General features: G+C 36.5%; 1 protein-coding gene across 12 annotated transcripts in view; it reads right to left on the reverse strand.

The window, feature by feature from the left end:
• Window positions 1–14,451, reverse strand: part of Znf280d (zinc finger protein 280D) — a 104,255-nt gene that overhangs the window by 79,445 nt on the left and 10,359 nt on the right. For 9 of the 12 annotated variants that reach the window (XM_074066020.1, XM_074066018.1, XM_074066019.1 and 6 more), the window contains exons 2-4: window positions 4,418–4,461; window positions 4,240–4,301; window positions 407–559 (exon numbers count right to left, since the gene is read on the reverse strand). In XM_074066020.1, coding sequence (XP_073922121.1) covers window positions 407–559; window positions 4,240–4,267 — 181 coding nt within the window. In that variant the 5' untranslated portion in view covers window positions 4,268–4,301; window positions 4,418–4,461. The remainder of the gene's footprint in view (window positions 1–406; window positions 560–4,239; window positions 4,302–4,417; window positions 4,462–14,451) is intronic. The other 3 variants (XM_020177623.2, XM_020177630.2, XM_074066016.1) reach the window with 2 other exon arrangements.

The raw sequence follows: 14,451 nt of genomic DNA on the forward strand, positions 1-14,451 counted from the left end.
ACTTATTTATTATTTGGTACATTTCAAAATTTTAAGGTAAACATTCCAAATCCATTCTTTCCATTACTTCTTGGTTTAAGTGAGAAAAAAGAAAAATGATCAAATAGATAAACAAGTTACTCAGCTCCAGTAAAAATTATAATTTCCAATCTCAGAAGTCCTTCAATATTACTAGCTAATCTAAGCCCACTTCTCTTTTTGTACATCTGATATTTAACTTCTTAGCTCCTTCCTTCCTCAATCACATCCCATCCTGAATATCAAGTTCTTACTGGCCTCCCACCTAATATCTCATCCCTAAATTCATATAGCACAGACATATTCACAAGAATAAGAAAATTCACAAGTTTTTCCATTAGAAATAATACCTTTATAAAACTCAGCTTCACTAAAAGTAAATGCTTACTTGAAATTGCTGGTTTTGAACTTGTTATCTCTCCAACAAAGATTGGCTCATCATCATCATCATCCTCAACTTCTTTTACTTTCTTCTGCCATGGTTCCAGCTCTTCTTCTTCACATTCCATAAAGAGTTCTGCCATTTTTGAATTATCTGATTCTCAAAAAGAAAGAAGCAAATCTTATTTTCAAAAAGAAAAATAAAACACTTTGTAATATGTAGTATGATATTAAAGATTAATTTTAAAAATCCTAATAGCAAATACTGAATTTATAGTCAGTATGTGGCAGTAACAGTAAGAAACTGAATGCTCACTCCCCAAGACATAAACTAGGTAAGATGTAGATTGGCCTGGCACTGGTGACTCATTTCCTGTAATCCTACCTACTTGGAAAACTGAGATCAGGAGGATTACAGTTCGAAGCCAGTCAAGCAAATAGTTCGAGAGACCCTATCTTGAAAACACCCAACACAAAACAGGGCTAGTGGAGTGGCTCAAGCGATATTGTGCCTACCTTCCAAGCATGAAGCCCTGAGTTCAAACCCTGATAGTTAGACAATGAATAACAGTAGTTATTTACAGTGGACAGAAAATCTGACAAGTCAAATCCAGTCAAAATGAGTACAGTGGCCAGAAAATTTGACAAGTCAAATCCAGTCAAAATGAGTCTGTCACATACCTAGACTGTGATTATCTCTACAAAAAAGATTATACCTACCCATTATCTTTAAAAAAAAAAAAAAGAAAGAAAGAAAAGAAAAAGGTATTAGCAAAAGGCAGATAGACATAGACTAAGAATATACACAAGAAGATGTGGCTCAAGTGGTAGAACACCTGCTTTGCAAGTACAAACCCCAATCCCATGAAAAAAACCCAAAACAATACATAAACAAGAGATGGGAAACAAACTGACATTACTGAATCAAATTTAGGAATGTCAGTCACAGAGCAACACAAAGATAAGGTACTAAGCTAAAATATGGGAAATGAGTGAGGCTTATTCCATCTAGGGCAAACTGAGACATTTCTCACTTTTTTTTTTTTTCAGTACTAAAGTTTGAACAAAGGGTCTTATACTTGCTAGGCAGGTTCTCTACCACTTGAGCAAAACTCCAGCTTTTTATGTGTGTGGTATGGTACTGGGGTTTGAACTTAGGGCCTGCACCTTGAGCCACTCCACCACCCCTTTTCTTGTGATGGGTTTTTTGAGATAGTGTCTCACAAACTATTTACCCCAGCTGGCTTCAAATCCCCATCCTCCTGATCTCTGCCTCCTGAGCAGTTAAGATTACAGGCATGAGCCACTAGCACCCAACATCATGTTAAGTTTTATTAGTTTGTAGCCCTATCTCCCAGACCTCCCCCACCCCCCTGTAGACTCTCACTTCAGTTTTCTGCCCAATAAAATCTTGTCAGGTAATATGAATCTTAAATCTTTTCTTTGGTCTTCTGGATACATTCTTCCTAAAGTATTATGCCCTGAGCCCATCTCAGCTGAGTGTTCTTGAGGCCTACTGAACTTGTACTGACCTGGACTCTACATTGCATTGAATGCTGTGTTTGTGGAGCCTGTGTCTTCCTCCTTGTTCATTATGTCTAATGCTTTGGTGGATTCCATAGTAGCTTCTTTAGAAAAGGTACATGGGAGGTAAGTATTGTGTAATGTTACTGATCTTTATTTTTTCCTATTTTGATGAAAAGATTGACTGAGTATAGAATCCTAGGTTCACAATTAATTTTTATAAGAATTTTTTATTTTTGTGTTTATATTTTCTATTCTTCTTGATCCTTTATGCATGACTTATTTCTTCCCCTACTCTATTCCCCAGTGTATCTTAGTATATCCTTTTTATCTCCATTGTCCTAAAATTTCATAATATGTGTTTTTTATTTTTGGTGGTACTGAGGTTTGAACTCAGGGCCTCATACTTGCTAGGCAGGTGCTCTGCCACTTGTGCCATGCCTCCAGGCCAAATGTGTTTTCTGCCCATATTTAAGACTGAGGCTGAGCTGAGGGTGTAGCTCTGGTGATAGAGCACTTGCCAAACAAACATAAGGCCTTGAATTCAAACACCAGTGTACTGCAAAAAAAAAAAAAAGAAAAAAACCTTTCTAATATTACTTAAATACTGACTATTAAAAAAAAAACTTAAATAAAGCCTTCCTATTTTCCCATGTCATCAACATCATGAATTGAACTCTTTCATTTTTAAACTATACTGCCTTTTGGTTTTGTTTATGTTTTTTGGAGGTACTGGGGTTCAATTCAAGGCTTTGCACTTGCTAGCCAAGGGTTCTACCATTGGAGCCATGCCTCCAGCCCATTTTGCTCTGGTTATTTTGGAAATAGAGTCTCAGGTTTTGCCCAGGCTGCCCTGGCCTGTGATCCTCCTATTTTAAGTTTCTTGCCATTGTGGAATAACAGGTGCACCACACCCAGCTATTCGTTCAGATGAGGTCTTCTGAACACCCTGCCGAACAACCCTCCCGATCTCAGCTTCCCAAGTAGCTAGGATTATAAATGTGAGAATAGTTTTGTTTTTTTTTTTTAATTAGATAAGAGTTTTTCAATCAGACCATTAAAAAATACTAATTTTCATTGATAATTCATAGTTCAGCATTTGTATATTTCAAATACATGAAACATCACACCTACTCTGGATCTAGAGCTCTTATTCTACCTAGAATATCTTTCCTATCACCTTTACAGACTACATCATTTCAGTCTAGACCAGAAACTGTTTCTAATTGATTGACTCGAGAAATTACTTGAACCTACCTACTCTTGATAACTAACTCCCTAACAGAGAAGTAGTATAAACACTCAACATAATGCCATCAAAAATATTCAACTTCAGACAGTGAAAAAAATACTGAACACCTGACCCTCCTAACCTTTGGTTCAATTATAAATTCCTCAATAAACCACATTTTTATCTTCTTTTGAATTCTGAACTACATTGAAGATGTATAGCATAAAATACAAACTTTAACATATAAGGCTTCAAATTGCTCCTTGTTTCTTCATATATTTTAATTATTTATATATATATATCTCCACACAGTCAAATTGAGTCACTGGTAGTGTATATCTCCCGATACAATAGGTGACTAAAGGTCTAGAGCACTTAAATAACCTATCAACTAAGTGAAGTTAGATAATGCACCATTTTAAAAATGAGAGACTCGCTGTGTACTAATAATAAAAAGTATCATTTACATTCAGATGATATATGCTATGGGCTCCAAAAATCTTACGTCAAAGTCCAAACCTTGTTAATATATTGAGAGACAGTGTTTAGAAACAATTAAATTAAAATGAAACTACTAGGGTGGGGCCTAATCCAATATAACTGGTGTCCTTAACAGAAGAGATTAAGACACAGACATGTGCAGGAAGGAATGTGAATTTATAAAGAATATGCCCACCCAAGCTAAGGAGAGGGCTACACCCTTCCCTCATGGCTGAAAAGAAACCAACCCTAGCAATACGTTAATCTTGGCGAAAACAGATTTCTGTTCTGTAAACCACCTTGTCTGTGGTACTTTTTATGGCAGTCCTAGCAAACTAATATTTTTCCCATTCTTTTTAACAAGGTTCCATTAGGATATATTGTTGAGGAAAAACACTTTGAAGACACATAATACTTTTACAATATTTTGTAAGTTATTATGTATACCAAGCTGATAAATCACAGTCTTCTCCACTAACAGGGAGAAAACACTTCTACTTTACTCAGTTTTTATGTGGGTATTTGCTACTTCAACATCCTTTCTCCCGAAGCCAAGTTATTCAAAAGCCAGGCATACTACTCTCAGTTGTGAAAGCAGCACTTACTTTTTGGTTGAAAAGGGTTGTCACCCATCAAGAAGCAGCACTGACGTTCTGTAAATTGTCACCTAAATATTGACACATGACATTGGTCAATTTTATAAGTCACACTTTAACAGCAAATATTAAAATATGAAAGTTGGGACTAAAAAGTTGTGGGATGAAATTTTGATCTTTAACTCACCATGTGACTCTGCAGCACATGCAGCTACAGCTCAGTTTTCCTTCCTATAAAATAAACATACCTACCATTAGGGCAGATCTCATTATTAAATTAAATATATGCATATTTAATTTATACTTTTTAATTTTTAAGTTGGGTATGTCTGATATATGCATAACTCATTTTACATAATTAGTTCATTTCTAAATAAACCCAAGTTTAATAAAATGGTGGCTTTATCAAACCTACTACTGAATAAATCTGACCAGTTACTAAATTAACACTTATTTTTTGAAGCTGGGCACCAGTGGCTCATGCCTGTAATCCTAGCTACTGGAAAGGTAGACATCAAGAGGATCGGGGCTTGAGGCCAGTCCAGGCAAATACTTTGAGAGATCCTATCTCAAAAATATCCAATACAAAAAAGCATTGGCAGTGTGGCTCAAGTGACAGGGTGCCTGCCTAGCAAGCATGAGGCGTTGAGTTGAAGCCCCAGTGCCACCAAAAAGTCCGATTTATTTTGGGGGCTGGGCATGGTGGTGCATACCTACAATCCCATCTCTCAGGAGGCTGAGACAGGAGGGTCATGAACTTGAGTCCAGGCTGGGCTACATACTGAGACTCTAACTCAGAAACAATTTTCTTGAAACACGCTCTCATCAAACTGAGTAACCACCTCATAATATAAAAATGTAAATGTCTTAGTAAACCTGCTTCTCAAATGCTCAAATACTTCTTAATCTTTGTTACCTATTCTTCATATTTCAGAAGAATAAATACTTCTGTAAGAAAACATAAGTTTAAATAAGTTTTAGTTTATTACTTTTCTAACTTTTAATCAACTGACTGAAAAGGAGCATAAATTCCTGTTTCATCACAGACTAATCCATTCAAAATACAACTAGTAATGGCCTTCTGTATACAAGGTAGCATACTAAGTTCTAAGAGAAATAAAGATGGTAAGTCACAGTCCTGGCCTTCAGAAGTTCACAATCAAACATATTTACAGTTCGCTGGGCTTAATAAATGCTGTTACAATGAACACTATCACAACTGGTCCTAGCTACTCAGCAGGACTAGCAGTTCAAGGATAAATAGCCAAAAAAAATCAGTGATTCCCCATCTCAACAAACAAGCCAGGTATAGTGGAACACAGCAAGCTAGGTGGGAGGCATGGGTAGGAGATCACAGTCTGAGGCCCACTCAGGCAAAAACTGTGAGACCCTCTCTTAAAAATACCTAAAGAAATAAGAACTATGGGCATGGCTTAAGTGAAAGAGCACTTGCCCACAGACAAGAGCAAGTGTGAGGCCCCTAGTTCAAACCTGAGTACCACAAAAAAAGTCACAAGTGGGTGGGCATAGTGGTTCATTCTTGTAATCCCAGCACATGAGAGGCTGAAGCAAGGAAGATCACAAGATCACAGCAACTTGGGATACATAGTAAGATCCTTGTTTCAAAAAAACAAAAACAAAACAAGAAAAACCCTACAATTGAATTGCTTTATTTGAACTGAGAATTTATCATCTGAACTCAATGCACATGAAAATTTTACAAAATAAATAAGCTTTCTAAACATAACAAGCAAAAACAGATAAAAAGTTAAAAGACACTGGAAATCTAAAATACTGGAATACACAGATAAATCAATTTTCAAATTCCCCTTTATCCTTAGACTGACAAAGCAAGTTTTCCTATTTTTTCATGTCCAAATTACGTGAAATTAATTAGTTCAAAAGAAAAAGATTATTACTTTTTAACTTCAGAAGTTATTACTATGAATTTTTGGTTTACTATCACAGGAGACTCTTAATTAATCTTCTGTTTAATTAAATTCCCCTAGTTCTTAGGTCCAGCTATTCAATTATTTAATTCAATTATTTAAATAGCAGTAGCTCATCCCTAAACTACAATCTGTGTAATGCTTATGTCAAGAAGGTAAGTACATAATTCCAGCTCAGTATTAAAGACCTACCAGAATGAAGATTACAGAAAAAAAATTTAAGAATCACAATTATACAGATCATAGATTCATATATAACATTTCTATTATGTGATCATGGTTAATCCATAGAAAATACTTCAAAATTTTAGTAAGGCACACAATTCCATGAAAAATTCAATCAGCTGCCAGAGAAGCAGAATATTCAGCAAAGATATGCAGTAAGGATTTCACAGTTCCAAAAGGTCTCTTGCTTCTGCAGCTCAGAGTTGGCTCTAAGATAGCCAGAAAAAAAAAAAAAAGAGAACTACTTCAGCTACTGAATCAGGTACAGATTTCACATTCATGCTCATACATGCTCATGATGACTTCCAACTGTTTTATTACAGACCCTTTAGAATACAATCCATTCTTTTTTAAATTATAAATAATTACAACTCCTACTTTATTAATTTTTTATATCATCTTTTAAAAATCTACAATTAAACCATACCTTAAAAGGATCTTTTTCTATAAAGAAAATTTTAGAAATCAACAGAAATATGGGTCTGAGTATTTTTATATGTAATTTCTTACTAATGTTTAGAAATTTCACTAAATTCTTAGCACTAGTTATAGAGAAGTCTTATGAAAATGATTCCCATCATTAAAATTACTGTAGACATTTTCAGGGGCCTTAATGAGTTGGATATCCTGAATGCTCACAACACAAGATTAGATTTATAAATATATCTTCTAGAAATGTGGATGTTAAATCTATCCTTCCATATTTTCATCTTTAAAGTAAACATTTCCAAACTAGTTAAAATATACATTCACAAGAATTTTTAAGCTATCATATAAATACAACACACATACCTACAACTTATTAATACAGGTAGACCCGGGTAGCTCATGACTATAATCCTACCTACTTGGGAGGCTGAGATTGAGAAGATCATGATTCTCAGACAGCTTGGGGGAAAAACTGACCAGATCCCATCTCAATGTGAAAAGGCTGGGTATGATGGCAAGTACCTGTCATCCCAGCAATGATGGGACTCCTATAACAGAAGGATCACAGTCCAGGCCAGCCTAGGCAATAAATGAGACCCTCTCTCCAAAATATCAAGAGCAAAAAGGGCTGGAGGCATGGCTCAGGCAGTAGAGTGCCTGCCACACAAGCATGAAGCCCTGAGTTCAAATACAAGTAACCCCCACCCACAAAAAAACTATCAACACTGTTGTTAATCACATACCATGTTACACACTACTGTCTACTATTAGCCTAATAGAGTAAAACAGTATCTAATTCAAAATTACCAATATATATAAAGAAGCATTTGGATAAACTACCTATATCATTTCATATGAAAAAAAACCATGATTTTTTTTTTGCATTCATCTCAATATTTTAATTTCTACCCAAAAAAGTTTTGTTTAGTTTTTGTTTTGTTTTACTTTTGAGACAAGCTCTTACTATGTGGTCCAAGCTGACTTTGAATTCTCAATTCTCCTGCCTCAGCCCCCCAAGTGTTTGGATAACAGCCCTGTGCCACTCACTCCTGACTTGAAAAAAATTTAATGTTTTTAAATGAATGAATAATTAGTAAGGAAAACACAAAGACAGTTATGAGGAATAAGGTAAGGTTAAGCTCATGATTTTCCCAGATCCCATAAATTCAAGTTATTCAATGAAATAATCCAAGAAATCACATTACAAAGTTAAATTTTAATTTTCCAAGTCATAAAAAAGTTTTAATGACAGGCTGCAGTCTTAAATCAGATGTGATCAACTTAATACAAAGGGGAAAATACAAAATAAGAAATCAGCTAAGAGCTGCAGGCTCATACATATAATTCTTAGCTGCTTGGGAGGCTGATATTGGGAGGATCATGGTCCAAGGCCATCCAGAAAAAATAGTTCATGAGACCCCATCTCAAAAATAACCAGAACCAAATGAACTGGAGGTGTGGCTCAAGTGGTAGAGCACCTGCTTTGCAAACACAAAGTCCTGAGTTTGGTCCCACCAAAAAAAAAAAAAAAGAAATTAATAGAATCAACTCAAATAGTAACAATTTAACTCAAAATAAGTATTATATATAAAAACAAAACTAACGCATCAATTTAGCTGGAGATCAACAATGTAGCTACAAAGACTCAACATTTAACAATTTTGCTTATATCATTAAAACTTAGGGAATGATTAGGAGTGACTTAAGTCTTTGATTCAGTAAAATTTGATTCATTACTTTTTTTTCCTCTCACAAATTTTCCAAGAAATTAGGTATTTAAATCAGTCCACTGAGTTTAAAGCTTTGGTTTATGTTCTATTCAGTAAACAACTCTTTAGTCTTTTGTCGCTAATAGTATGCTGAAATGAAGGACTGTAGTTTTAGCTCAAATGAGTAAGCTTCAAAGATTCAAACGGATTCTTAACTCTGAGTAACGGTGTAATAGTTCCAACTCGAATTCTGAGCTCTCAAGAATTTTCAGTTCCCTCAAGGAAGTATTAGAAAATTAATTTTAATACTCAGTATCTTCAAATCATACAAAACCTTTTCAGAAAAAAAACAATTTTTAAAACTCCTACTTTGTATCACGTAAGCATCCATTACCTGTTGATACCATTATGGAAATAACTACAACAGTATTGGAGACAATTAGGATTACCTAATGAGGAGTCCATGTCAGCATTATAAGCAGATCACACAAATAGAAATCTTAAATTGTAAGCAAGAAACTCATACTTATGGGAAGAGATCCATGACTAAGACTGACTTTAAAAATCTTAGGTATTTAACGATGAAATTTTATTTAAAATATGACATTAAATTTTTTATTTACTGAGGCTTATGGGGTGTAGCTCCATGGCAGAGTGCATACTTAGGCCCTGTGTTCAATCCCCAGCACCCACTCCCCCAGTTTATTTATAAATTTTCTGTATTTTTATTTATATTTTTATATATTTTATGTTTACAGTGTCAGAAAACTAAGTATCTTTTTCAAAATCAGCCCAGCTGTTACTGTTAAAAACTACACTTTTATTCTTGTGGTACATTCTAACCATAAATGGTCTTCATTGTTGGAAATATCCAATCACCAACAGCTAAAACAGAGTACTGGCAGCTAGCAGAACCCTAAGAGACTTTAAAAGGTAAATCTCACCCAATTTTTGTAAAATTCTTATTTTTATTTTAAGAATATGGCCTCCTGGGTACTCCAAGAAAAAGAGAAAACGATCTGTAAAGGGAACAAGAATATACATATCTTTTATTTTTAAATAAAACAAAAACATGAGGCAGGTGCCACTGGTTCACACCTGTAATCCTAGCTTCTCAGGAAGATCACGGTTCAAAGCCAGCTGGGGCAAACAGTTCGAAAGACCCTATCTTGAAAAACCCTTCACAAAAATAGGGCTGGTGGAATGGCTCAAGGTGAAGGCCCTGAGTTCAAGCCCCAGTACCCCACCCCCGCCAAAGAAAAGCCATTTTTAAAAAGATTATACATTTGGGAATCTTAACAGTGAACAGGCAAACAGAAGGGAAAAGGCTGGGACTCAGTCTTGAGAAACTACAATACATATACAATAATGTACAGCACAAAATACTTGCTAATAAATGACTATGTTATTGGCTTATGACTTTACTATACTTTTAAATCATTATCTTAAAATATTCTCCCTCTCTAATTAAAAAACAGTGCTATGCCGGCGCAACCTCCTACATCTCCTGTCTACTAAGTCTCCTTGATGCATCCAGAGGTCACATCAAACGATCGATCCCACAATGACGAAACTGCTTGAAGACAAATTTCTGGAACATGTTCCCCATAGTGCTGCATGGATGTACTTTAAAGTTTGTCTTGAGAAAGAAAGAAAGAAGATGACTAGTTCTTTGTAGCTGAAGTGACAGTAACAATAACAAGCCAGGCAAGGTGACACACATCTGTAATCCCAGCACTGAGGAGGTTAGAGACAGGAAGATTTTAAGCTCAAGGCCAACCTGGGCTACACAGCAAGATTTTGTCTCAAAAATAAATAAATGAGACAAAAAATAATAATAATCTTTACTTGTTTTGAATAAACTAGGTAATTTTATTCCTAATGTTGAGCTTCGACACAATTACTCCAGTCATTACATTCTACTATAAACTATTATAAGCTCATTATAATTATTATACTATTATCATTATCTAATATTAATTAAACACACACATTATTTCATCTAATCCTGAAATGACCTCTATTATCATCCCTGCTTTATAGCTGTGGGAAATGAGTTACAGAGGTGAGTGAGCACTCTGTCCAGAGTAAGACAACTAAGTAGTAGTGTAAGACTTCAAACCTGGTCATTTCAAACACACTATTTGTGTCTATCAGGAACAAAGACCAAATACACAGGGAGGCAGATTTCATCTAATATAAGAACAAAACAAATAGCAGTTAAAAGGTCAAAAAAAAAAAAGGTGGAGATCAGGAGGATTGTGATTAGAAAGAAGCCAGCCTGGGCAAATAGTTCACAAGACCCAATCTCGAAAATACCCAACACAGGACTGGTGGAGTGTCTCAAGTGGTAGAGCACCTGTCTAGCAAGTGTGAGTGCCTGAGATCAAATCCCAGTACCCCCCCCAAAAAAAAATAACCAACACAAAAAGGGTTGGTGGAGTGGCTCAAGTGGTACAGTGCATGAAGCCCTGAGTTCAAACCCCAAGAAAAAAAAGAGAGATGAATCCTAGACAGAACACTAAAAGAACTGAACAATTCAAACATCTTGCTCTACCACTTGATCCCAGTCATTTTGCTTTTAGTTTATTTTTCAGATAGAGTCTCACACTTTGCCTGGGTAGACCTCAAACCTTGATCCTTGTATCTCCACCTTCTGAATAGCTGGGATTTCAGGGAAAATGGATACTTTCAAGATCCCCTGAGGGACCCTTACAATCCCAATACTGTAAGGCCTGTGAGTAGTCAATGTGTCAAGCCTGTGATTGGGGAGATTGAAACCATGCATATTTGAGGCTGTGCTGGGTAGAATTACAATCTGAGCACAAGCTATACAAGCAGGCTATTTGTTGGTCTTGTTAGGTTATTCTGGAAGGCTTCTGTGTACTGCCCCAACCAGTATTACACATTAGGCCCAATAAAGGCTTCTCTCAAATGGTTTCTAATTGCCAACTTCTGTTCTTTATCATAGGTAGAGTGTGCTCAGCTGGTAACACTAAGACCAGACAAAACCATGGGCTTCCAACCCCAGGGACCCTGCAGCAGCAGCTATAAAGAGGCTGGAGAGTAACTCCTCAGGCTATAAACTCCCCGGACAAGCAGGGCTGTAAGCCTTCAACTCACTCAGCAGCTAGGAGGCAGTTAAAGAGTTCCAGAAAGTGGCCAGGTGCTACTGGAGGCTTGGCTCAAGAGGTAGAGCATCTGCCTAGCAAGCAGGAAGCCCTAAGTTCAAAGCCCAGTACCACCAAAAACAAAATTCAGAAAGAGGCCAAGTGCAGACTGCAGAGACTCCAAAGGACTGCAGAAGTACTAAGAAGGCAAGAGGCAGCAGAGAGCAAAGACTATAGAAGGAAAGAGAGTATGAAGAGCCAAGACAAGAAAGCCTCAGTTGCTGAAAGAGTTCTAGAGAGCTGCCAAGCCCCAACATCCAAAGCTTGGGATCTGCGACACTTAACTACTGGAAGCAGTGCTGCTGGCTTTGGAGGCCTGGACTCACTCTGGCCTAAACACCTATAAGAGCTACAGGTCTTTAGCTTTGAAACCTTTGGGCCATAAGTCTCTAGTTCTCAGACCTTAGAGTTAAGAGTCTCTGGTCTTCAAAGCCTAGACCTGCCCAGCCAATAAGCCTCTAGTACTCAAGATCTCAGTGCTGCCAACACGGAGGAAGCTAACCCTGACTATTTGTGATTTCCATCTGATAGAGCAAATGGACCCCCAGCAACCATCTGTCACAGTATCAAAATCTACTTTATACTGATTCAGAGCAAACATCTCCAATATCCATCACCTCATCACAATAAACTAATTTTTCAAATTTTAACACTTGTTAACACAGCATTTTAAAATGTAATATTAATAAGTAGAAAGGCTATGCTTCAGCAGACTACTGAAACCTACAAACTGATCTAAATCAGCAGTCATTAAAAACTCCTTTACACTTTCCTTTTCACCATACAGTATAGGAAATCTCTCTTTGTACTACCTCCTCTTATCCAACAAAACCTTATCATTTGCTTTACTTACTGCTACTAAGTCAATCAAAACTGAGCTGAACTGGGCAACTACAGCATTTTCCACTGCCAAGTATTCAACTAAAATAACATTATGTCCACCTGAAGATCCCCCAAATCCTCCTACAAATCAAATCAAGTGACCTATTTCTCATGTTACAGGTTGCAGTTACTTTCTTTTTTTTTGCAGTATGGGACTTTAACTCAGGGTCTACACCTTGAGCCACTCCACCAGCCATTTTTCTGTGAAGGGTTTTTTTTGAGATGGGATCTTTTGAACTATTTGGCAGGACTGGCTTCCAACCGTGATCCTCTGCCTCCTGAATAGGTAGGATTACAGGTGTGAGCCACCAGCACCTGGCTTTAACACTTTGAAACAACCTACTCAGTACTTTTCTGTACATCGACAGTCTGGTTTTCTATTCACCTGCTCCTTTTTAGCTTTTAACAGATTCTCCATTATTTTCCTCCTTAAATAATATAAAAACTTTTTTTCCATAAAGTTTAGACCTCCATCCTTCAAATTGTACCCTGAAAGAGAGAGCCAATGAATTCCAGTCTCAGCTATTATTTTAACCTCTAATCCTGACATCTCAATTAAGCTTAGTCCCTTTTCTTTTACTATGGAAAACTGCTATCTGAATACTTAAATTCACCTCAAGTTCAGCATATCCCAAACTGAACATATCCTCCCCCTCAAAAATCAGTTCTACAGCTTTCTTCAGAATCATCAAAAAAGTGGTAACAACTCAAATGATGAATGGATAAATAACATGTAGTATATCCATACAATGTTTGTATTATTGAACAGTTAAAAAAAAAAACAATTACTGGACTGGTACATTCCTCAACATGAAACCTTGATAACATTATGCTAAATGAAAGAAGTCAGGTATCAATTATTCAGAACAGGAAAATGTAAAGAGAAAGAGGATGAATGGTTACCAGGAGTTGGGGTAAGGAGAGAATGGGAAGAGAATTCGTAGCGGGAAGGAAGTTTCCTTTTGAGGATTTGAAACTATTCAGGAATCACAGTGCTGACGGATGCACAGCATTATGAAGACACTAAATACCCCTGAAACGTACATTTTAGGATGGTGAATTGTTACATCAGGTGACTCCTTAACTCACTTGATAAAATTACTTTTACCTTTGCATTTTCTTTTTTTTCTACTAATGAAACTGTCATTTTTCTGATCATTAATTCTTGGATTTTTTTTTCCAGATCTCCCTCTTTTATTCATACCAAGTCAATTCCCTGCAGTTTTTCAATGTCTGTTTTATTTACACTGAATCAATTCTCCAATCCTACACTCTTCCTTCAAAATACTTATTCAGTCTGTGTTCAAGTCTTGGAACCTCATGCCTGAAATTAAAAAGATTTACTTTATAAGATTCACTTTATTCTCAGTTTTTCGGCATCCGAATCTCTCTGCTCTCACCCATTCAACACAGAACCTCCAGACTGACAACTTCCTAAAATAACACTTTCACTGTGCCACTTATCAAGCCAAACTTGAACAACTCTCCACCACCCGATGCAGAGCTGGGTTATCTTAGTGCTCGAAGCTTTTACAGTGCAGTGCGGGGGAAGAGTAGGCCAAATATTTCAGGAACCAGCAGTTCCAAAGGTTGCCAGACTGCAAGGCCAGTCCTGCACTGTCTAGCCAAGCAGAAGACAGAATCCTGAGATAGAAAGGATGACTGAAGTGAGGGAACAGCAAGCCATCAGAAGATGAACAGTACCTGGCATCCACTAACTATGACAACGAATGAAACTTTTTTCTGAGATTCAATTTCCTTATCTGTATGGATGGATAATGACAATACCACCTGTCTCCAATAATTACTTGTTTTGAAGATGCAACACAACTGTGAATATACTTCATAACAAAAGAA

Source organism: Castor canadensis, chromosome 2 (genome assembly GCF_047511655.1).
Source record: "Castor canadensis chromosome 2, mCasCan1.hap1v2, whole genome shotgun sequence".
In the NCBI taxonomy this organism is placed as follows: Eukaryota; Metazoa; Chordata; class Mammalia; order Rodentia; family Castoridae; genus Castor; species Castor canadensis.